This window comes from Chaetodon trifascialis, chromosome 9 (genome assembly GCF_039877785.1).
Source record: "Chaetodon trifascialis isolate fChaTrf1 chromosome 9, fChaTrf1.hap1, whole genome shotgun sequence".
Taxonomy (NCBI): domain Eukaryota; kingdom Metazoa; phylum Chordata; class Actinopteri; order Chaetodontiformes; family Chaetodontidae; genus Chaetodon; species Chaetodon trifascialis.
Genome location: NC_092064.1, coordinates 26,229,659 through 26,255,237, shown reverse-complemented (window position 1 = coordinate 26,255,237; position 25,579 = coordinate 26,229,659). Strand labels below are relative to the sequence as shown.

Sequence of the window (25,579 nt, the reverse complement as noted above, 5' to 3'; positions counted from 1 at the left end):
CTCCTCCCTCCTTTAATTACAATGGCACTCCATCAGTCCAAAGAGAGACCGCCCAAACGCAGCCCCTCTCCTCAGCCACTCCTCCACCGCACCCTTTCTCCCAGGGCCGACAGCAAAGCTCTCCAATTTCTAAAGCGGTGCCGGGCACAGTCTCAAATATCAGCTCAGGTTTTTAATCTGACCACCTAATGGGATTATTCAGACACAGGCCTTCATTACACACATGAATGAGAGAGCAGAGCCAGGTCACCCCTGCTCGAGAACACATCCTCCCACCAAGCCCGAAGAGGGGTGAAAATCCAGAGGATTGAGAGAGTGGAGAGAAAAGGGAAAACGCTCTGCGGTAATCCTCTGCTCCACCATTCACTGCCTTCCTCTGCGAGGATCTCTCTCTGCTCTCATCAGCCCCCTTATTCAATCTTAATTAGGCAGCTTTTTGCCTTGCATTTCTGAGGCTGCCAAGACATGATATTACCTCTCCGAGAGGTGAGAGACGCGACGCGGGACTATTAAAACTTGGAGAACGGGGGCAGTAAAAGAGGATGCAGCGAGCTTTCAAAGGTGGCCTCCATCACCTCCATTTCTATAAAGGATCGAGTGACACCACCTCTTAAACACCTGTATTTGAACACTTCAGATTGAAGAATGTCTTATTGTCCATACAAACTATGGACATGAAAGCGATTGTAAACATTCAGGTATTTTTGTGGCTTTCTGGCCGGCACATCCACCTCCACGGAAGCCGGGGAAGTCGCTGTGCCGAAACATGAGATGGAGCTTCTGAAGGAGTTATTAAGATGCTTTACTGGAGGGGGAATGGAAAGCAGGAGTATTCAAGTGTTCAGATGGCTCCCCTCTGTAATGGGGGTGCTCTAAAAGCAGAAAGAAGCTCTGAAACACCAGGAGAAGCTCATCAGAGCAGCTCAGTGCAGAGGAGGACCACGCTGCCTTTATTTTCAAGTCAAAGAGGACTGCTCATTCTCGCCACGTTAAGGCCACGCTCCTGCTCTGCACTTAGTCGCATCGCATCGCCACCTCCCATTCAACCCACCGGCCCTGTGAGCGCACGCTGATAACGAAAAGGCAAAAAGATCTGTGGGTTTCTCCGGCGCGGCGGCTTTGTCTGGCCCCTGCGCTCTGTCAGTGTGAGTATGTGAAATTAGAGTGGCTATGGTGCAAACTAATCACATTACAGAAACACTAATAATAATACACATTTGAAATGGCTGGAGCGCGTAGGGGTGTGTGACAGCACGGAGGAGGGAGGAGGCGTTCCACCAGCACGCCAGCGCTACCGGCAACACCTGCCAAGAGATAGATAAAAAAGAGCTCAAAGCAGCACAACAACAGCCCTGATACTGTTCCAGGCAACAAAAGGCTGTGTCTATTAACACTCTGGAAATATGCAGATAGTGCTTTAACCTTGAGTCGCAATGACTAAAATGTACTATTGAGATTAATAGGTGCCAAGATGAGCCATGAAAGGCTATAATTCAATCCAGAGGCATGACAGATTCATACAGGTAAAGAATAACATGAAATACTGCAGCCGCTTAGATGCTGCAACCAAACCGTGCTGCGTTGCATTAATCATAACGTTTTAAACACTCACATCTGACTTGATCGAACGGATGATTTAGTGCCGCTGAATGTGACAAAATGGCTTTCCTTCACAACTTCATGAGTGTTCTCCCTCTGAGTCATTTGTGTAAAACAGAAGTGAGACTTTCAGAGAAACAAACAAATGCGTAACACTCCCAAGAAAAAAATATCTTGCTGTGGAAATGACACATCGGGTCCATACCAGATTTGTGGTTTCAGAGAACAACACACGCTAGGAGCCGGGTTTTGTATTTCAGTGTAGGCTACAGTGCAAAAACAACCAGCAGCAGCAAATGTTCAAAGATGCCGAGCGAGCGTCTGAAGCAGGAGAGGCTTTAAAGTGAGAGAAACTGTATCACAGCTCTGTCCTGCAGGTACTGTTTCTGGGTGTGCTCCAGTCATGTCTGCACACGAAAAAGTAGAGAGAGCCAGGTAGAAACATTCCTGAGCCTCAGCGCTATCACACGGACGACATTATGACAGAGGCTGGGAAAATGAGAGAGGATTTCAAAGAGCGGTACAGGGAGTGGTCTGCTAATATGACTAAATGAGGAACAAGCAGCAGACAACAGAAGATGAAAAGAAAATAGAGGGCTACTCAGAGTTTGAGGAGTGGCAACAAAGGGAAAAAAGAAGATGGAGCGAGTGTCTGTGAGAGGCTGGGGAGTGACGACGGCAAATAAAGAATGGCATAATGAGTGAGTGAGTGAGAGCGGGGGACAATTGGGGAAGATGCATTAATTCAGTGATTCCAGCCATCCTCATTACTCCCCTGTCTGAATTTGCCAGTGGTTGTGAAGTCATGGAAATGTAATGCTGCCACAACGAATAAAAGCTCATCACTGACAGGAATTTAACATGGTGCCGGGGGAGCCGCAGCCGAGGCAAAGCTCCTTTTCACCCCGCCGAGCGCTGCTTTCCAGTATCTACCATTTCATTCTGTTCGTCAAAATGTATAGATTTTTTTCGCTATCGCTGATTTTACAGGGGCATAAGCTCGACTCATATGTAGGTAAATGCCACTCAGGCCATTAAAACCTCCAGACTAGTCATTCAAATTCAACTCCCGGTAAAAAGCCAACAGATAAGACGCACGGGATGTGCCGCGGGAGATAACGCTGAGAAATACTGGCATCAAAACACTGGTGACATCATGTGTGGCATACTGTGAAGATGCCTGTTTTCATCTCCGCAGAGCAGGAACAGCACATAAACTCCGGCCTCTGCTGGTAACCAAGGACTCACAACACCGACGGTCTCTGAATTACATTTATGGTGGTTTGTAGTTGAGCTAAACAGCAAAGTCATAACAACAATGAGCATGACTAAGATGACTAATTAGAGCTGAGAGTCCATGTAAATATTCTGATTGAAAGCACTGGAAAGTACTCGGAGAAGGTGAGCTTCGCGCCTTTGTTGATATAATACGGCCATTTTTATGCTACACGGTTTGTAGCACTTGTTCTTAATGCACCTTTAATGGGCAATACATATTCACACGGCCATCTAAACACCAACGCTCCTTTAAAAAACATGTTTCCTCACAAGGTACCACTACAGATGCATCTCTGCATTTGGCCTGCATGTGGCTGTAGGGATGATTTAGTGGGTCAGCAGACATGCAGCAAACAAATCTGCATGTTAGCACGTGTTAAGCCAGGAGAGGCTTCCACCATCCTACCCTCAGCTTCTCCTCTGCTGGTTTTTTTCTTGTTATTTTTTTGTCTCCTTGTTGTTGTTATTTTGGAGCTGAGTGTGTAATGAGTGAATCACAGCAGCAGCAGCAGCAGCAGCAGCAGCAGCAGCAGCAGCAGCAGCTCTGGAGCCAGTGGTCAGACCCTGGGACAGCGTCTGACCTACTTCATCAGGCTCTCAGGGAGGCGTGACAGATCCAACACCACACGGGTGGACGGTGGTGAGGAGGAGGAGGATGGAGGAGCAGAGCTGGGCCAAAGGGGCTCAGCCAATCCCTCTGCTCCATCTGTCTGCCACATCCCTCTCCTCTGCATATCCTCCGGAGAGCAGAAACAGCAAGCCATGCAGAAACAAATGTTAAGATAAATCGCTACGATCTCAGCTGCTCTGCTCTCACATGCTCTCCCCTGGTGACATTTCCATTTCACTCACACAGCCGGGCTATCTCTTCTTCTCCAAATAAAATAGACCCCTTTACAAACTGAGCATCCCCCTCCTCCATTTTATGTAGAATGAGCTGCAGCCACAATGTCTTCCCCCTCAGTGCCTTCGCTGGCACAGCAGAGGCTTTATGGGGCGGCCTACGGTGTGCGAGCGAGGGAGCGGCTCATGCTAATGTCTCATTTGGATAATGAGGTGTATTCTTGGCAGGATCTGAGCAGCGAGCATCCCCTCCTGTAGTGAGGACGTGGTGGCTGCAAAGTCGCTCCATCAGCTCGCAGATCCGAATCCTTCTAGGTTTGGAGACGCCTGATCAGAAGGTTCAAGGGTGACGAGAAGCTGGCAGGAAGAGCAGGAGACCAAAACGCTGAATACGCTCCTCAACCTGCCTGACAGCATGCGTCTGCTTGAAGTGAGGGTGTAATGATATACAAGATATACACACGTGGCCTTTGGATCTATGAATAATGCAGGCGGCGATGTGAGAGTGCAATATGCTATAGCACAGATTGAGACAGACTCCACCATGACAGGCGAAGACAAACAAATTTCACATTGCTGGGGGAGCCACTGCAAAGCTGACATCATAATGTCTCTTGTCTCTGTCAGAGAAAAGAATGGCTGTGTGGAGCAGCTCCGCTGTTAGATGTCAGTAATATATGGCGCGATCCTTGTTTTATTCAAAGATGTTCTCGCTGCAGAATCGCAAGTTCTATCACACGGAGCGATCGGCCCGCTATCGTGTCGAGAAGACCGACAGACCTCACAGCGACGGAGAGAGCAACATGTCTGCTCCTGAGCTGATAAAGACGAGCCGCGCCGTCAACACCTGCTGCTATTTCAAGGTAGCTGGTGCTTGTGGAGGCCGGCGAGGAGGCACGGGGAGTGTTTAGAAGAGAAAACAGGAGAGCAGGTTTGGACTGTTTCAGGGTTTGGCAGCTCTGTGGACAATACTTAAAGTATCTGCCTTGAGAACCACCTTGAGCCTCCTGTCACAAAGTCTCGCTCTTAAAAAGGCATCATCACATCCTCAACGTGATGTATTACTCGTTGACACAAACAGAGAGTAATCAATCGTAACTGTAAACCAATGGGCGATCAATCAGAGAGAGAGAGGAAGCTGAATTTGATGGGGAGGGCAGACAGGTGTCCATTTCATGAGGTGTCCATTCCGTCCACGTCAGCTCTTCGTCTGGTAAACGTAGACTAATGAAGCCAAAACCTGTCTAATAAAGGACACATGTCTAAAAAAATGTGTCACGCAGTTCAAGTTGCAATAAGTTTCTGTTCAATTATAACATCTAATGTCAGGTCAGAGTAACATCTCCGGCTCAGTAATTTGAATTTATGCTGAGAAAGCTTCCTCTGCCAGCACCGGCAACCCGCCGCTGCTCTCCTGCCAACCTGGCGGCGAGCATTGGAATCATTATATAGACATAGCTAATGTTCCCGGCAATGGCCTCGTTTGCTTGCATTGGTTATGTGAAGCCAAGAAAAATTGAAGTGAGATTGGTAAATAAACAGTGAAAAAGTCCGCGTAGGTAGTTTTTTTTTTTTTTAAAGAACGTCAGCCTCTCTCGCTGCCGCCGTGTCTCGCTGTCTTGGCTCGTCTTCGTACTGCTGGACTTGGAGGACAGAGAAAGTGACAAGCAGTGAACACCAGGAGTTGACACAGGCTGTTACATAAAGTCCTGTAAACAGCATCCTGCCCTCCCGTCCACCTCTGCCTCTGCACTGCGCCCAGCGTCTGTCTGCCTGCGAGCCCATTTCTGGAATCCACTTTACCTCTTCGACCAAATCCCCAAAATCAGACTTACTGAAGCGTCTTCCTCGGTCACATGGATACCTTTATTTATTTATATTTCCATTGGACTGTCTATGTTTTATTCATCTCATTTCTACCATGTGGTTAAGATTTTTTTCTCTCCCTCAACTTCATTTTCTCACACAGGAGAGAACTATTGCTTGTTCAGGCGAGCGTGAACAGATGTCTGCAGCGGTTGCCTGTGCTTACAGAAGGATCCATCCTCACGTTTTCATGGTGAATTCAAGGGAACGCTCTCACTCCATCCAGTTTAACCCGAGTGGTAAAGCCTTGTGGCAAAGCTGACTGCACCTCTGCTCTCTAAGGCAGCCTTGTGCCACAGCTCAGACAAAGGGGGATGAAAGTGGATTCACCGAAAGTTTCGCATACCGGCTGACCCCGAGCTGATCTGACATTATCTTTCATAGCTCATGCTGCTAATGTGGCAGGAATTATGCATTGTCTTTGACTCAGTCTGGGCCCCATCTCACAAAGATTAGCAGTGCTGCGTGGGAGAGTCAAGGTTAAAAAATATCTTATCAAATTCCAAAGACTATTCAAGAAAGCAAACAAATTAGGAGTGAATGCGCCGCTGCGCCAGAAGAAGTTTCCCACGTCACGTAACTGTGTGGAAAAAACAAAACAAAAACACACACCTCCTTTCTCAGGGGTGATAATGACATAATTGTAAGGCCATCCTGACAAAACAGCCATTCATCACGTCTTATTATGCGCTGGGAAGAAATTTAAGATGGCAGCATCGATTTGTTTCGAGCACAAAAACAGAGAGATGGTGGAAAAGCTGATTATCTTAATGAAAGGCTGATTTGCTCGCTTAAGTTGGGGAGAATCTCTGAGGTTTAACCACATTATTCAGCCCACTTCCTGTGGCTTTTTCAGCATGTATTTTACAAGAGTCACTCTTTGACTGGCATTCCTATTAGACGGCTAAAAGCTGCAGAGAATGAATTGTCAAAAATAACTTTCATGGGGAGGCTGTTTAATTGTCTCTATTTTTTAACATGGCCTGTGATGCCCGTTCGTAATTAGCTGATTAATCAGATCTGACGACTTGTCAACTTTCCCTCAGGAGATTTCTGAACTGAATGCGAATGAGAGAGATATTTACTAAATAGAGGCCCATTACATGAAGCTCATCTCTCTTGCCACAGATCCAGTCCCCTCCCTCTCTTTCTCCCTCAGACTTCGTCTTTCGCCGTTTTATTCTGAGCGCGAGGATTGATTAAAACAGGAGAGCGCTTCATTAGATTCTGACAAGCGACACTATATCTGCAGAACACATGTCCTTGGAGAGAGCCATCTTAGCCCATGTGACTTACCGTAGTCGATGCCATCTCCACGGCAAACACTGTCCCCAAACTAATTGAAACAAGGTGCTCCGTGGCCCCGCTATCTGCCGGGGTGACAGCTATGCAGCTCCCGCGAATCCGTCCATGAAAACTGAGGAGCTTGATTAAAATGCGCCTTCCTTAAGTGCTCCATCAGTGTTGTTTCCCAGTGTGAGAAAATAGCTTTTCTGTGATACAAACAAGTTGTCATGGACATTTTATCTTCCTGACACTGGAGGCAGGGGTGTCTCACTGGCAGGTGTATATTGCTGTGCCAATCTGGAAATCCACTTCAAAATGAAAACAAAAAGCGCTCCTGCCAAATGCATGCATAATGCAGCTAGCAGTAGTGCGTTCGGATAAATCTAGGTCTTGATAGTGACAGACCTATGTACAGCGGTGGTATGGAGTGCTTGATAGATTGTTTCAGAGTCACATTTGTCATCGCTGTGATACAATTTACTGCAGGCTACAAAAGTCCGGCTATGACGACTGAGTTATTGACTGTAGAAACACAGAAGTCTGCAGAGTGCTTCTACACCCAAAACCACTCAAATGTGGCCTCTGACAAAGGAAAGAAAGAAGAAATATACAATAATTATGCATCGTGTTTAGCTCCAGTCCGGCCCTGATCAGCTCCGACAGCCCTGAGAGCTGCTGAACAAATGTGCTGCAGCTATCGTCTGAACAGAACACTTAGCTAGCGTCACCGAGGCCCGATGATGCAGCCTTGAACGGCAGCCAGCAGCGGGCTCTCTCACCTGCCGCGTCTCAGCCAGTCCTGTCTGAGGCTGTTGGGAGGCACAAAGATGCTCTTTGAAGTTAATGAAGCATCAGCATACTTCTTTACCTCCACCACCGGGTCATTATGCACAGCCAATGTCAAGGCCGCACAGAGCGCTTCAAAGAATAAGACGGGAATGCTGTGCCCACCCTCCAGCTCACCTCTAACGGTGTTTTATTCATGTCATTGTAACGGATACAATCTCCACCACGAGCTGATCTACATCCACACAATGTCTTCTAAACAGAAACATTTCTTTTACGCATATGCTCAAAGCTTAATGCTGCTCTGCTGCGGAGGTGCAGGAGATTACGCTGACAAGGCCGTGTTAAGACAGGAATAGCATTTCACAACATCAGCAAAGAGGCACGTATGATCCCACTGTAACACATCCATGTCGCACCTGCACGAGCCACAAGGGCAGGACGGCTCCGCCATGCCGCCGCACTTCTCTCTGCGAGCTAAGGCACCAATTCACGCTAACGTCTGACACTCAGCTACCGCAGTTTGTGAGCTCCTGCAATTTGACTGGGCGCCACGTCGGAGCTGAGGCTCTGAACTGCACTTGAGGAGGGGAGGCTAGCTCCTCTCCCTTTAACTTTCACTGTTACTATGGGAACTGGGAACATGCTTTCAAGACTTGTACGGGACCCTTTGGGAATAAATCCTACACAGAAATTCAAGACTTTTGCCATCTTACAGCACAGAACAACACCTGCAGCGAGCATCCAGCCTGCTCATTACTACAGAGGATACAAACAGACCACCACGTGCTTCGTGACACTGACTATTCAGGATATTTGTGGCCATGATGGTACTCAGTATAACTACTATAACTATACAAATATCAAAAATCAAGAGGAAGTGTTCAGACCTTTTACTTAAGTACAAGAATAAATACAGTAAAAATACTCCACCATAAGTAAAAGTCCTGAATTCAAAATCTGACTTGAGTATTAAGTATCATCAGCACAATGTACTTTGAGTATCAGAAGTGAAGTTTTGGATTAATGTCACTGCTGCATTAATGTGTGCAGAGCTCATTTTCTCCACTTTATACACTGCTGGCCACTTTAATGCACAGCGATGCATCATATTCTATAAGACCATCATGTGTTTGTAGAGTCCGGGTCCTGTGAGAACCACGTATCTCCACAGAGCTTCACGAGCCAATAAAAACAGCCTGTTTTCTGCTTTGTGACGATGCGTTTTCCGGCTCATCCTGGAGGGGTTTTAAATAATTCATTCACCTGAAGACGTAGGTGAATATCTGCAACCCATTAAGGAATGAGGAGTCCTTCAGCTTGTCAGAATCAACACATGTGGATATATGTAGTTTTCACTGAGCAGGAAGGGTGTGAAGAACTGCAATCTGAAAGGTAAGTAACTAAAGCTGTCAGACAAAGTGTAGCGGAGTAAAAAGTACAGCATCCACCTCTCAGATGGAGCGGAGCAGAAGCATGAAGTAGCATGAAAATGCTAGTATTTAGTAGTAAGTATAGAACAGGTCTCTGAATTTGTAGTTTAGTACATTACTTGGGTAAATATACTCAGTTACTTTCCACCACTGGGTCTCTGATGAGCAATAACTAAGTGAATAAATTACTATAAGCCTTCACCCTGCTGCTGAGCAGTGTACAGACCTTCACACGCTTTAAATGTTAAAAACAACAGAAGAAATTTTGTATGCAGGCGAATTTAAAGTGCGGGCGCTGACACGCTTTGTTCACCTCACTCACTGTATAAAATCATACGGACAAATGATGAGAATAAGCAGAGTGTCTACAGGGACAATAGCAATGCGGTTTGTTAATTTAAGCAATCAATGAAAAAGCAGAAATAGAAAATGACTTTGGTGCCTTTGTTTTGCCTTTCCAAAGGGATACAGTACTTTATGCCAAACAGTACAATCTCTTTGGAGCACAATCACTCAATACAAGCCGGAGCTGCGTGATTTCCTGACAGTAGATTACTTCCTCAGTTTCCTGTTTGATAAGTAAGGGCTGTTCATGCTGCTTTGAGATTTCTATTATCACACTATTAACCCTCCTACTTTGGATGGGCAACTGTTCACAATGCAGGTAATGACATCACATCCTACAGAGCTGCTTTGTCCTAGCCTTACCCTCACCAGTAGAGAATAACACACTGAAAGAGAGGAAACAGAAAAAGAGGTATGCAATGATACTGTAAGGCACAGCTGTTCACTTCACACCAAGCACAGCGTTCCCAGAGACACAACATGAGTCAACATGCAAAGCAATGCAAGTTAGAACACCCCCGCTTCCCCGAAACCGAGCAGCACAAAGAGTAAAGGGAAAAAGTCTTTCCAGTCCGACCAGAGCAAAACTGTGACAGTCTCCCCATGCCACACACACACACAGCTGGTACCAATAGAGGGACGTTCCCATATTTGTAGTACGTATAGCAAAGTCAGATCTGGTGAGTATCGCAGCAAAGGCTTTGAGAGCAGAATATCGCTTCCTATGGATAAGAACCCAGAGGAACCACAGTGCGTGTGTGCCAACAATTACGTGGAAGGCGAGGGAACTGAATCAGTTTTGTTCAGCATTTTGTTTTCCCCAGAAGATTGAAGAGACAAAAGAAGGAACGCAGAGCTCGACTACAAAAGAGGCACGGGCTGTTCGGAGAAATGCGAGCATGATGCGAGCAAACTATGATCAATACAGTACCCTCACCTCCAGCCCCCATTTTCCTTCATGTTATTTTAGGCGCCAATAATAGACCTGCTTTATATCGCTCCCACACACGGGATGCGTAACAGGGCAGGGTGGGAGGGGGCGGCTGTTGCGCTCTCACAGTGTGTGTAGAGCTGTGATACACAAACACAGGCTTTTTTTTCCTCGTCTAACCTGCCACGGCGTGCAGCAGGGAGCCGCGCCGCCAGGGGAGGTAGGAACCTCATCGAAAACACGCAGGCAATCTGCTACAATCAGCTGGTCTGTGCGTGCGCATGGATATTCGTGCTTACTCGGGCAGACGGGGGTCTGACGGTCCCCGACAACATTTGTGAGAGGGGCACTGTATTGATGCGAGCCATGCCAGAGTTACTGAAGAGACAGAGGACAGAAACGACCGTCTTGATCAACCTACCTGTGATGTTGACGTCCACGATGCCCGTGCGAGTCCCGATGCCGTTGGTGGCGTCGCAGACGTACGTCCCGGCCAGGTCGTAGGTCACCGGCCCCTTGAAGAACAGAGTGTTGTTCTTGATCTCCACATTGCTGGGCAGGGAGCCGTTCAAGCTGCGGTGAGAGAGAGAGGCAATAATACAGACACCATAAAAAGGCAGAATTACACCAGACCACAGCAGAAAAAAACCCTCTCCCTGGAGCGGCAAAGCAATTCAAAGCGCCTGAAAAATACAGTCTCTAGTGGCAAACAAACCTGCGTGTGTGTGTGTCAGGGTGAGATAAATACCAGGAATATTTGACAGCGATATATTTCAGCCATCATCCATCAAGTCCAAACAAAATTATGAGGACAGGGAATCCCAGCAGGTCCAAACAGGTAAGACATAGTTGATGCCTGAGGACATGGGCTTTTTGGCATGAGGAATACAAAACAGACTGCAGCAGGAGGAGGGTGAGGGGCTGCGAGGGGGGCTTCCTCCCTCAACTATGGCACAGCTCACATGGCTGAAGTCAAAACTCAGGGGAGCTGTCAGGGGAGGCAGCTGATCAAGCGATAAATGCAGAATCCACCAAATGCTGGGCTGTCAATGAGAACTGGAGCCCGTTTCTCCTGCCTGAGGTGTTTGTCTTCATGCTTCGCTATCTCCACCGCGTTCAGGCTTGTTCTCGTCCTTTGATCAGGTCAGCACACTTTGAGGTCACGGTTCACCTGCGCACCGACCCTCCATTCTATTATCCGGACCGTTTTTATGGAGCCCACAGGCTGAAAAAGGTATCCCATTTCGCAACAATTAGTCATTTCCTGTTGCCTTCACCTCGATCAGCTTCATCAGCTGCTCTGAAAACATCCAGCTTAAGAGGAGCTGCAGACACCGCTGGTAATACTAAACAGCTCTCCGGTGTGACTGTGGGGGGCTGCTGGGTGTTGGTTGACTCCCCCCCACCACCCACCCATTGCTGGGTTTGCTCTCTGTTCGAGAGACACTTTGAGGTCCGCTGTTGTGCGAGAACATTAAAAACAATGTAATGCTCCATTTATTAGAGCGAGAGGAAAAACAAAATGACACTGCAGAGGCAACAGAATTAGGTCTCACGCTAACAATGGCCACACATCAAGCACTTGAAATGCACCGAACAGGCTTTCAACAAGGCTCTTCAGCGACGGGGAGAAAGACACAACGACGAGCTATTTGTTAATTAATCTATCATAAAATGTCAGTTACAAGCAGCTGATCCATATGGACAAATGTGTTTTTGTCAGTATCAAAGTGTCCATGGTTCACAAGCGAAAGCAATAGAAAGAGCCCCTACGGTCGAGTTGTTTTTCATCTGCCAGTATGGCGACACGTTTGCCGCGGAGCTGCAAACAACCCTCAATACAGTATGTCACGATTCAATAATCAGTTACCTTGTGAGCCTCTATCAAATGTTGAGTTCTGCAAAGCCCAATTGATTTGCTGCAGAAATGAAAGGCTGGCAAACTGCGATTCACCACAGATTCTGCCGTGATGTCTGCATTTATGTGAGACATCTGAAAGTGTGTGTGTGTGCGTGAGTGTGTGTGTGTGTGCAGCCTGAGGGGCAGTGAAATGAAAGGCTAACAAACAGCTTGAGAGAGATGCAGATTCTTCGGGGACTGGCTGGCCTGCTCGTGTGCATGCATGTATGTGATGTGGGTGTGTGGGGGGTTCGACGAGGGGACTCGAAGACGCCGCACGTCAACGCTCCATCCTGATTTCACAGCAATCTGCATGTGGAGGCGGCTGTAAACTTGAATGCAGGAGAGCATGCTGTACATTTTAAGGCAATTCACATTGGCAAAATCCAACTGATGAGAAGAGATTAGAATATTCATTAAAAGAGGAAATTAAGACTGCACGCTGGGCTTCAAACTAACTAAACACGTAGCATTAAAGGACGACGTCTCAAATCAAACATCCATCTGTTTTGGTGACCTGAAAGTGTTTAATGTTTAATGTAGGGGTTCACTCTCTTTGAGCAGACGCAAGACAACATTATCAATATTTAGTAACTGCTTATGTTAAATAAAAGGGGCATCAGCCTAACAGCCTCTGTGGTGGCAGAGCGGTTATACTACAGCTGTTCATCCTGCAGTAATGATGCTTCACAATAAACCTGACATGAATATCATTTAAAGGGACATTAAGAAATCAGCCAGTTTCATCCACAGCCACAGAGCCTACTTATGGTGGCCTTTAATCAAACATGAATAATAGAATCACGGTTTCACAATAGAGATGAATAAGCTAGCTAATAAGAGTGGAGTTTGATGTGGAAACGCTGCAGAATACAATAATAATAACACTGCTTTTTTATTTATAGGATTTCAGATCGTTGGAGTAGCTGAAAAAAATGGAGGAAAATTGCTTTTTGGGGAAAGAATTAAAGAAATGCATTAAATCTGAAATCTTAGCAGATGAGTAACAGTAAAGTTATTTGTGATAATCAACAACTCTTCAGCCACCCCCCCACCCCCAAGCCCACTGGAAAGTACAGTCCGACTCAACAAACGAGCACGGAGGCTTGAGGATGCCCCACAAACAAACTTTAAAAAACAAGTTCGAACGGGGCGCGACCTTCTTCTTTTTCACTGGAGTCTATTTCGGTGCCGCTCCCCATTAACCCGTTTCAGAGAAATAGCTGTGGCATTGTGCTCTAACAAAAAGAAAAAGAAAAAAAAAATCAAAGCTGCTCGGGTGCTTTCTTCAAGCGTCGCATACATGCCGAGGCTTTCTGAGCAGAGGCACGAAGGAAAAGTGGGAAAAGTGGATGCAGGTGATACAAATACAGATATTTTTTAATCAGAGCTACCACAATAAGACAAGTAGAAGAAAAAAAAGAGAAGGTAAATACTACATCAACTTGATTATCTCTGGCAACGATGTGGATCTGTATCAGAGACATTAATATTTATTGGATTTGGCTACATCTCTCCTGTGTGTGTGTGTGTGTGTGCGTGTGTGTGTGTTTGTGTTTGTGGTAAAGTGTGATGCAATCCTGCCGGCCTGTTCCGGATCCTTCCGTCACAGCCTTGTGCTGACCTCCACAGTAGAGCCCAGGGGAACCTTCACAACAGATTTGGCATCTCATTTTCAGTGCAGCAATGGCCGTCCCCTCCTATCCGTCAGCACAGTGCCCTCGTCTTTCTAGATCACATCTCCTCACCCTCCTCCTCCTCCTCCTCCTTTTCTCTCCCTATCTTCCCCTATCTCCCTTAGCCTCTGTTTAAAAAAAAAAAAAAACCCAAACAGGTCAAATCTTCTCCATCTACTCGTCTTCTTTTTGCCGCTGTGTGTATCAATGTTTCTGCCTGGAGAGCTAAATCTATGTGTAAGGAAAAAATTGGGGGGGGGCTGGGGGGGATCCCCATGCCTCATTAAAATCCAACAGTGGCCCTTAGAGTAGATACAATGAGGGCACAATGGTCTATTAATCCACATCCACTCAAGTCCAGTGACATATTCCTCAACTCAGCCTTCACCGAACAATTACAGAACAAATTGCCACATTTATCTCTCAATTTTACCGTGTAATACTTTCATTTAAAACCGTGATACGCTCAGAAAAGTTGTTTCATATTCAAAGAGCGGCACCGGCTTTTTTTCCTCTTTTTTTTTTTTTTTTTTTTTTAATTTCGCATCTGACATCAAAACGCAGTAAATACTTCGATCAGAGCAAATTACTGCAAACAATTCTGCATTCTAGCTGTTTTCCTTCCATGTCTCAGCGCCTGTACTTAAAATACATCATTTCTGCACGACCAACTTTCATGTCATTACTCAGAGCAGATCAAACCTGGGGTTATTTGCCTATTCCCAGAGGCCTTGAAAACATGTTTGTGCCTCTGCTTGCTCGTGTATTCGCAGTGATCGTCTCTGAGGCAGAAACACTGATGTCAGCCCTGCGGTATGCCGGCCTAATCCACGGCTCCTACTCCAGCTTTCAGATTCAGCCTCTCCTCTGTGTGTCAGGGACAAGCCGCTGCCTCGTGTGCCCTCCAGAGAACACAACAGCACTAACAATGACGCTTTCTCACCCCTCTTACCTGCATGCTGGTCCTCAGGCTTCAAAGCAAAACCCCAAAAGCAAAGCACACCCTGCTCTGTTTGCATTTATCTCCCAGTATCCGTGACCATCAGGCAGATAGGGGTGTGTGCTGCTGCCGTAATAGCCCCATTGTGCTCTGCCTCAGGTCCAAGCCTTATCTTCATTACATGTTTTAGAAACAAACAAATAAATGGAGACACAATTCTGGAGAGGATGAAGGAAGCTGGTGTGTTTTTATCTTTGAAGATTACTTTCTTGTATATATATGCCTTGAAACACTTGTTTTTTCCCAGTCAGACCTAACGCGAGAGAAACAACACACAGCCGTGCAGTCTTGTCCTCTGAGCCTTGAGGGGTTTTGTCGGGGTTTAGTCAGACTCACAGTTTCCACTGGTAGATCGTGACAGGGGGGTTAGCATCAGCGCTGCAGGTCAGCTGAACATTCTGCCGGTTCAGGTACCAGTTTCCATCAAAGCCCTGGATCTTCACCTCAGGTTCATCTGCAAGGAAGGGAAGCTGCAGTCAGTTCATCCCTCCAAAACATACTCCAAAAGCACGGCTGCGTCACCGCACAGCTGCTCAAATGTTAGCTGCTGCTTAACCACTGCTAAAAACAAGTCAACAGTCTCTCCACACAGTTTAAGCTTGGCTACTTTTAACATTACTGCCATTATGATAAAAATTAAGTATAATGGTACAATCCAACACACACCTGTAAGACAGGTACATAAGAGAATGAAACAGAACAAAAAGCAGTGAAGCCCTACATAGTTTTTGCACAGATAGTTTCAGTATTTTTCAAAACTAATCTTTTGATTTGAATTCAGTGATGTTTGTTTGGAATTATTAAAAAGAAAGTGAACGGAAAAAGTAAAAAAAATTGAATTTCTTAGTGGGTGAATATTCAGCAGCTCATCTGCTTGTTTTCTCTTGACTTTGTACAGCCTTTTGAGGACCTTGTTTACAGCAGTAAACAACAACTTTTAGGAGCATGAAAACATGAAATCCAGGTGAAAATAAGTTCAAAGCAAGCTGCTCATTAATACAAAGCTAAGAATCTAAAGAAGAGCCTTCACGTGGGAGCAGACTCTTACACTGCACGTTGAGCACCACGCTGTCGATGATCTTTTCACTTCGGTACGTCACGATGCACGTCAGCTTCTGTTTGTGGGTCTCGCGGCTCGGCATCACCACGTAGTTGCTCCGTACTGTCACCGTCCCGTTTTGGTTGCGGGTCTCCTGGAAAGTGGCTTCGCCCTTCAGCTTGGTGTCCCATTTGATCACGCTTGGGGGCTTCCCATTGGCTGACACACAAGTGGCCACAGTCATCTTGCGTTTCTGGGCTCTGGCCACAATCGTGGGCGTTGTCAAGGTCATACGCGTCATTGGTGGAGCTGCAGAGGAGGAAAGATAAAGCCATCACATTATTGAAAAGTAAGCAGGTGAGTGATTAAAGCTCATTAAACGGAGATCTTGTCTTTTTTCCTTTCTGCTTCCACCTCATTTTACTAATTTTGTCTTCTTCACCTACAATCAGCTTTGAAGTGAATTAAACTAAGAGGATGAGAGATGAAAACAGCGTTGTAACTCAAATCAGTTGAAGCTTTACTCCTTTCCCTCCTCAAAGCTGAAGCAGTTGTCAAAGCTCTCACAGATGTAGAACCCACTTGCCTACCCGAATGCGCAGTCATCCAATTTGAATCCTTTGTGAGTTGCCAATTAGCAATCTACTCGTAGTACATCAAAAGGCAGGCTTGAGCTTGAGCGAATGCACAGCTGAGAGAGATAGACCATGAAGAAGCTTCTTTGAACACTGAAGGTTGGTTATCTGCGCACAGGTTCCTGACGTTTACTGAGCCGCAGAAGCCTAAAAAGACCTTGGAGGCTCAGTAAACGCGAAATAGGGTCTCAGAGCTGACAAGAAGCTCTGGCAACAGGGACTACTTAAGCCAAGTGCTTTTTCTTTTACTGGGACTTAATGGAAAACACACCAACACTTAATTTCTAATTAGATCTTTAATCAGAGTCAGCGCGCAACCTTTTCAAAGCTGCCTCTTTCCAAGATAAACTATCTCTCAGCCATTCGTTTTTTTTTTCCCTACAAGATGAGATTGTTCAAGCCAAATTACACACTCTGAAGTGGCCTTATTGATTTCCGTCTCACCTGCCATTTTTATTGACTGCTCTCTGCAGCAGTTTCCTTTCATAAAAGCCACACGGGCCGATCGGGAATTGGTGTTAACAACACGTCACCCCAATCATCACATCATGAACTGATCAAAATGATTTTCAATTCAACCCGAAACGTGCATTCACAATGACAGGGTCCTCCGTGGCGTGAGGGCCTCGCAGACACAACCGTGATGTGATGGTTGGTGGTGCCACTCAGCAAGACTGGGAGTTTCAACTGTAAACAGTGTGGCTACAGCAGCAGCTTCAGCAAACAGACAGAGCATCTGGTTTGAGGTGTTGCAAAGGAACTCAGCCTACTTTATAACAAAGCCTGTGGCAATGAATACAGAGGAGCAGAGCTGCTCAAGTGTTCTCTTTTAGCTTTTTGCTAAAAAGGAAGACAACAGATTGACCCTGTGGTATCTGATTCAGAAAAGCGCTCTTCGCCTTGGACGGAACTAATTTACGAGGCAGGTTTTAAGTCCCTCTGCCTACTCATCAGGCCAGCAACAACATGTTGGAGGGAAGAACTCCTTAACTGATGCTAAGATGCAGAACCTGATTTTTCTTAGTGCTTTCTTGGCTCACACATCTTTGATTCACTGCAACAATTACACACCCTCTGTTCCACAACATGTGGAAGCTCGAAAATTACAAGCCGCTGACCAAGACATCTGGAAAGCAGGATTCTAAAGTATGTAAATGTACATGTGTTTTCTGAAACGCTGCTTCTTTCTGTTGTGCTGCTGCTGTTTTTTTAATAGATATGTGCTTTCCACAGGCAAAATCTGAATGTCATCAATGTAATTCCTGAAAATGCTCATACAATGTCTGTGACTTCCTGATCTGACGAGGCAGAAATGTATAATTGATTAAAAACTACATTCAAAACCTCGCATGGAGATAAATCAGACCGCCAAAAGGAACTCAGATCAGATTTCTGAGACGGACATCTGCTCAGGAGGCCTTTGCATCAGCTAACTTTCAAAGGACAGATGCTGTGACACTTCTCTAATAATTCTTACCAAACACAGTCAGGTTGACCATGTTCTCCCGGTTGCCTGCAGGAAACGTGGTATACTCGCAGATATAGGCAGCTTCATCAGACAGCTGCAGGTTGGAGAACACGATGGTGGTGTCCTCCAGCGAAGGCGTACGATGACGAACCGCTGCCTGCTTGAAGCTGACCCGCTCCTTGAAGGGCGGCAGCACAGACACGCCGAGGGCCGGGTTGGCTATGGCCACGTTCTGTTTGGTGCCATTCAGGAGCTTCTGCCAGGTAACTTGAGAGATCTTGACCGGCGGGTTACTGTTGATGAAGATGCAGCGCAGTTCCACTTGTGAACCCACAGTGCCAGACTTACTGGAGTCCATCTGTACCATCTGTCCGTCAGCAGCTAGAAGTTACAGACACAGAGAGGAAAAAAAAACATTTAATTACGATTAACAAGTGTTCAAGGCAAAGCAAAGCACCCCGGTCAATAGCAAGTACATGCACTGAAAGTCAAGGAGTCAATTCAGCCTCCTAGGTAGTACATACACGCAGAGCACTCACAGCCAACCTCATAGATTCAGCCACACACTCCACCTACGTTACAGAGGCAACGTCTGCTCCCTGTACATCAGCGTAAAGAGTTGGTACATGGTGGTGGTTGTGTATAAAAGCTGAGGGAGTTATTAACATAATGGGCACATCTATACAACCCTGTCTTTGTCCACGAGGGTACAGTTTCTGATGAGATGGAAGGACCGAGCGAGAACCAATGCATCACTAATGAATGAGTACAAGGGCAGTGAGTCGGAGCCAAGCCGTCGTCTGCTGAGCTCCCCTCCACCTACCCGGCAACACACCGGTTGGCCCATTGTAATTTTAATTACTTTTTACTCACAAATACGCCAATGACTGCCTGGAGCTCCCATTAAAAGAAACAATGTACAGTCCAGAGTAAGTACTCAAAACAATGAGCTACATAAAAAATACACCGATTATGTGCGTCTCCCCTACTACTGAAGTCGATGAGCTTGGTAGCAAAAAAAAAGTTAATTAGCAAAGATATTCCTACATAAACTCCCCGTGGTGGTGTCTACATCCTGGTATTAGCTTTCCTTTTCAACCTGCCTGCTTTTATTTACTGCTGGAATAATTAACTGATTGACAGAAATGACAACGATGATCAATTAATGACTCATTAAACACACGTGGTGGTTCCAGCTTCTCAAAAGTGAGGATGTGCTGCGGTTTTATTTCATCGTGAACTGAATATCTTTGGGTTTGGTCTATTGGTCAGGGAATACAAAGAATTTAGGGATGCATTTCTGGGTTTTTCAGTATTCTGTCACATTTTATGGACTAAATTGATTAATTGAAAAATAGTCAACAAATGAATCAGTATTGAAAGTAACTGTTGCAGCTCCTTTTATCCATTATTTCTCTTGTCCTTATTTGTTCCTTCAATCTGCAACTTTCATTTTCGCCTGATCTGGGGTCTGAACAGATGTCTCACTGAACTGCTGCAAGGTTCCTGCATCCTGTTGTCTTTGACACATCTTTGTTATCTTGAGCTCTGATTTATGTTCCTTTCCAGGTGAGGCCTGATGATGTCCCATTTCCTGCTCTGACAACCCCTGGCTGGGCTAATATTTACAACCAGCCACAGCTATAATTATCTCCTATGGATAGGCGAGGACCCACAGGAAGAAAGACTGAAATTCCTCCGTTAATCACGCTGGACTCATAAAGCCACCAGTGAATCAAGTCATAAAGAGAGAGGAAATACGCTGTGGCCTCAAGTGGAGGGTGGGGGCAGACACACATGTGGCACAAACCGAACGGCTCTTCAACACTGAGTAAGTGCATCACAACGCTGGATAATCGCTGCGTTCGGAGATAAAGTTTCCACAGGGAGCTTTAAAATGTGTAAGAATACCTGAGAGAGATCCAGTTATGTATACACTCCCTGAATGCAATATCTGATGTAGTCTATCTTCAACTACATAGGAATCAGAGAGGAGGGGCTCGGTGCATGCAGGCTGTCAAACTGTCTCAGCAGCAAGCGGCAGTCACTGTTTTTGCTTATGAAAAGTGCAGTTAGTCAGCTGAAGGACACCAGGACACAATACATACAGGAGGAGAGGGAATGCTTGGCCCAGACGTTGGCGAGAAGACCATTAAGATGAACAAGGTGCTTCTTTCCACCTTTCATGGCAGACGCACAAGTCTCAGGTTGAATGGCTTATACTGGAAAGCAGCGCATTACGACAGAAAGGCAATTTCTAGCCATTGTTATATTCTTTCACTCGAGTACAGCCTTCGCTGCCTACATCAAATTATATAAAAAAAACAAAGTGACAACCTTTTCAAGTTACTGAGTGCACATCATCTTTCATTTCCGTCTGGCCATCAGCAGGAGTCTCTCTATAGAGATTTAAACTTGGGGGATTTGACGATGACAGATTGATTTACTAATACAGTTTGACAGGGAGGACTGGCAACCTTGTCATCTGTACCTTGAGAAACACCTGTGTCCTTGTGCACCTCGGGGCAATGCTTAACTCCATTTTATCACAGCTTAGATTACCAGTTGTGGCAGCTATAGTATGATATTTTTGAAATAGCAAACACAATTTACTGTGTGACAACACTAGTTAAAGTTTAATCTTAAGTTGGAGCGAAGTGGGGGCTGTGTGTGCGGTGGGGGGCGGCTGTAAAAACTCATAAATATGTACCTGGCCAGACCTCACCCATTTGAATGCTAAAACAATACTGGCAGGGGCTGGCTGTATGAAAAGCTGCAGCCCCTCCCTCCCTCGCTCTGCCCTTCCTCCTTTGAGCCTGATGCTCCCCACTCACATGGAGGCAAATAAACAGCAGCTCATGCAAATGGAAACCAGAGGAATAGGCATAATTACACAGCCACAGAGCCCAAATCCCCTCCGTGAAGGACCAGGGGCGCCCACAGGGACCCCTTTCACTCAAGGACTGGAAGAGTCCTTGGCTGAGCACACAGTAAAGCTGTAATTACAGACTACACCAAAGAGCGGCAAAGCCATAGAAGAGCAAAGCCACATACATGCAAGAGGCACCAAGAAGGTAGATTTTGTGGGAGTTATGAGAGTCAGTGCTGCAGAAACAGAGGAGGAGAAGGGGGGAGGCGGAGCAGCGGAGATGCACAGGGAGAGGGAGACAAAGAGGAGGGCGGAGCATTAGGGAGATTTGTAGGTGTGCTGCAGGTTTGAGGCTGGCCGGCGTCGCCGCTTGTGCTGCTGCTGCTGCTGCTTTGTTCTCACACTGACAAGAGGGTGACTGGGGGGACAGTCATGCTCTGACACACCTGAGGCTAGACACTGCCTTGAGAGTTGCCAGTAAAGAGAGGAGTCCTATTTCTGGAAGGAAAAGCAATAGGACAAACAAACAAAGCAGAAAGTATGCCCAAGCTGGCAGAATATTAAAAAAAGAAGAGCGGTTTGATTCACGCCAGGTGACTGACTTGGATCAAGGGGGACATAAGGGGCACCATTAAAACAGCTGCTGTACCGTCTGGCAATGCACTGATAGCAACTGACTCACAAGGCCTCGGCACAGAGCTGCGCACAGAAGATTCAACTGTAATAAGATCTGCCCCGTCAGGCAGCGAGGAAAAGCATGTGCTTTGTGTTGTGTTGCATATGGCGCATTGGACAATGTTAGAGGCATGCTGCACCAAATAACAGCCTTCTGTCAAACGGCCTTCCCATGTGGACAATATCCAGTAAAACACAGACCTGCAGGACAACCTTCCCTGCAAAGAGTCTGAATCACAATTGCTGATGGGTGAATGTGCTTAAATCTATCAGAGCTTTTATGGCCAGTGTGGGACACAAACAAAAACATGAAAAACAAGCTCGATTCCTTTCTGTAACAACTCAAAAATGAACGAAAAACACAACATTAACATTTAATGTTTGTATTTTTGTCTCTACTGCAGAGGAAAAAGGGCAAATTAAGGTTTCTACTGCATTCATACATCTGTTTGTTGCCAGAGATTCTTTAATACAATGTAAAACCAGACCTCGCTCTTCATATAAAACAATAACAACACCATAAAACCTTAAATTGAAAACCAGGGTGCCATCCTCTAAAGTCTACGAAGCTTCTTTTCCATAAAACAACTGCTATTTGGCAGCTCATCTCACAATGGATATGCAACACTATTGTCTTTTTTTCCTTAGCTGAACTGGCCAACAACCAACAACATTTCAAAAGACAATTATTGGCTCATTCACCATTACTTGGGCCACGCTCATCCAAGACAAATCCATTTGTGCCTGAGTCAAACAAAGTTCAGAATAATTCACCTCTCACGGCTGCAATGGGAGAAAGGCAAAGATTAAATAGGACTCAATGCATATTTTACAAGAGGCGCTCATTAATGTCTTCTATTTAAAGCTGCACCAGGCAACTTGGCACACTGTCAGTCCCAAACGGCAGTGAGATGTCGCCGTTTGAAGTTTGAAAACTTCAAAACCTCCAAAAATGTGTAATGTGATGTCGTTAAACTGCACTCTTCTCGGGCCTAAATGCTGTCTTCTCCATAGCTTTTAGGGGTGGAGAGGCTGAAGAGGCTCCATCTTCACTGGACTGGCTTCCTGCAGACAGGGAGGGATTCCCGCTACACTAACATTAAATGAAGGCAAACGGGTCAAATAAATGACATCTCAGTCTGCACAGATCACTCTGTGTTTTGGGCGTATTTTGGTATAAACTTCTTGCTGAGCGGAGCTTTAAAGCTTATGAAGTAGACACATCATCTCCTTGTGCTTGAGATGCTTTGGTTGCTCCTCTGTAACTTAAGTGGGATGCTGATAGATAAAACATGGCTTGAGCCACTCGGGATAATGACTGTTTAATGTTGTCCCAGTTCCCACGGCAATGGCACAGGCCTCTGCGCTCCCCTATTCATGACCACACATGGGGTGTTTATGGGGAGTCCAAATCTTCTGTCTCACACACAAACCTACCCATTAGTTGCTTGTTTATTCCCCTGGTGGAACATTTTTATTCCTTTTTGTCAGTATTTTGGAGCTCAACCAGTGGCATTTCGCTTATGTTATCAACAGATAAAAGTGCTTTTCAAAATGCTTTAGAAACCAAATGATGGTATTACTCTTAGGGATAACTGGGAGCTATCTCACTGTGCCGCAGGCTCTAATACACCCTGATAGGGTAATTCATTTAGCAGAAGCAGCCGCAGACTTTGTTCAATGTTGCTTTTTGTTGACTATGGCCATTCAGCTTTTTGAAACGGAGCAGTACGTGTCGGAGAATTTGTTTTAATCTACACTCAGACCCTATTTGATGGTGCTTCAGCCGGGTCTCTTGGGTAAACAACGGTGTACCTGCCAAAGCAGCTCTCTTTACCCTCTGTCTCCCCAAGCAAACATTCAACTGCAGAGGCAAGCGAAACCTCGCTGGAACAGATGGTTAGTAGACCTGTTCCTAATTTTCCACTCTCTGGTTCAAATTTGGAATAGTCTTTTGTACAACACACTCGTTCATTGAGGACAATGTAACATCTGCTGCGCTGTAAATGTTAATGATTATCGGGAATATTTATTATGTTAGGCAACTTCCCAATCTGGGATTTCTCCATTAAAGGCACTGTGCATTTCATTCGAACTATTCCCAACGGCTGTTTGTTTTGGGGGAGAGAGAAGCGTAATGAGCGAGCACCTCGGCACAGTAGCCCTGCGTTCTCCACCGGGGTTATAGAATTACAACTTTCAGGTTGGCAGCGCGTAGCATCGGCCGGTCGACCGCACGCACTGATTCTCACCTAATGTAGCCGCATCCATCGTTTCAGAAGCAGCGCGAGGTTCAGAGCACAAGCCCACACACACATGCCCCTCGAGCAGCTTTAAGGCGTTTCAAATGTCAAGGGGATGCATCAGTTCGCCTGAAACTGAGCTTCTCATCTTATTTCAGCAGGATAATGATTCATCCTTTGAATGAAACGCTGGAAAACACAGCAACTCCCATTTTGTTATCGTTCGCTTTGAAAGAGCCCAACACAGATGACACAGTGGATTTTTGGGAGCCTCATACTATCATCTTTGGATTTAATATATACGGCGGTTAACAGGGCCTGTGGATTTCCTGTAATTAATGCTTTTTTATTCTGGTCTAATAGGAAATATGCTCGAAGTAATCTGGGATTTTAGCTGTCTTTGACCACGGCAATGGCAAATAAAGCTGGGCCAAAAATAAGGCTTTTGCCCTAGAGAGAGAGAGAGAGAGAGAGAGAGAGAGAGAGAGAGAGAGAGAGAGAGAGAGTATAGCACATATCAGAGTAAACACAGTATCAGAGAGCTCTGACCCTCCTCCCTCCCCCTGCAGCTTAACTAAACAAGGCCACCACGGTTTCAGTTTTACGACACAAAACAAACAGCACTGACGTTACCTGACCAAATGGTGAGATGACATCACCCACTGATACCAGATAGCGAGCAACTGTCAGTAAACAAAAGGCCAGTTACGGGCGAAGGGGAGGGAGAGTCTTGCTACCTGGTAAATGAATGACTGCGTTACAGTTGTGCTTGTTTGACTGAAACTGAGGGAAAAAACAGGGGCCAGGTCCAGGTATTGCCAGTGAGGTATCAGACATGAAATGTTGAGCCGTGAGAGTAAAACCAGATAAATAATGATGTGCTTTATGAAACAGACCCCAAGCCGAGACGCCGGGAAGCACTTACACTGACCTGACAATTAGTCAACAAAGCAGCTCATCTCCAGAATGGGCTCAGCGTACTCGATGATGTGCGCTGGTTATTTTTCAATAATGCAAAAGTTTCCCTGGGCTTTCAATGGAGGGCAGCTGTTGGACATCTTAATAGGAAAGAGCTGATCAATAAATAAAAAGGGGGCCAAAGGCAGAGTGATGTATTATGGTCTCAGACAGGCCGAGCCTCGGCAGCTGCAGGTATAGGCTCGGAGCACGGAGGCGTCAAGGGGTGGGGTGGGGTTACGTAAATGTGATGTAGAGGATTTTGGGGAGTTACGGGGGAGGGTAAGCAGTGAGAGTGACACGTAGCGGGTCAGACGTGGTGAGCAGATTATAGCACTCAGGATATTAAAGTGGAGGAGAGACGAAGCTGCAGGCAACACACCTCATGTGGAAATCTCAGTATTAGCACAGGGTGACACAGAGGCTGTGTCCGCATTTCTTCTGACACAGTCGACAACACGGGACAATAACACGGATGCTGCAGGAGCGTGCGCCTCCTCAGGCCTTCAGGTTAGGATGCAAGCTGAGCGGGCAAGGTCAGAGAAGTTCAGACTGCGATTCTTCCTCATGGAACAGAGGAACATTCATTTAGATCTGCATCAATCTGGCATTTAAAGGGGGACTGAGGGTCCTTAAGCTCACCTGACATGACACTTGTATATTAAGTGTAGACATACAGATTAATCTTCACAGTGTGAAGATCTTTGTCTTTTTTGTGTCTTCTGTCATTTTACATTTTTGGGTTTTGC

At 45.9% G+C, this 25,579-nt stretch overlaps 1 protein-coding gene across 6 annotated transcripts in view; it reads right to left on the bottom strand.

Annotated features, from left to right (window-relative positions):
* nectin1b (nectin cell adhesion molecule 1b) overlaps positions 1-25,579 on the bottom strand; it is a 134,825-nt gene that overhangs the window by 68,498 nt on the left and 40,748 nt on the right. For all 6 annotated transcript variants that reach the window (XM_070969655.1, XM_070969659.1, XM_070969654.1 and 3 more), the window contains exons 2-5: positions 18,096-18,467; positions 15,993-16,292; positions 15,281-15,398; positions 10,790-10,941 (exon numbers count right to left, since the gene is read on the bottom strand). In XM_070969655.1, coding sequence (XP_070825756.1) covers positions 10,790-10,941; positions 15,281-15,398; positions 15,993-16,292; positions 18,096-18,467 — 942 coding nt within the window. The remainder of the gene's footprint in view (positions 1-10,789; positions 10,942-15,280; positions 15,399-15,992; positions 16,293-18,095; positions 18,468-25,579) is intronic.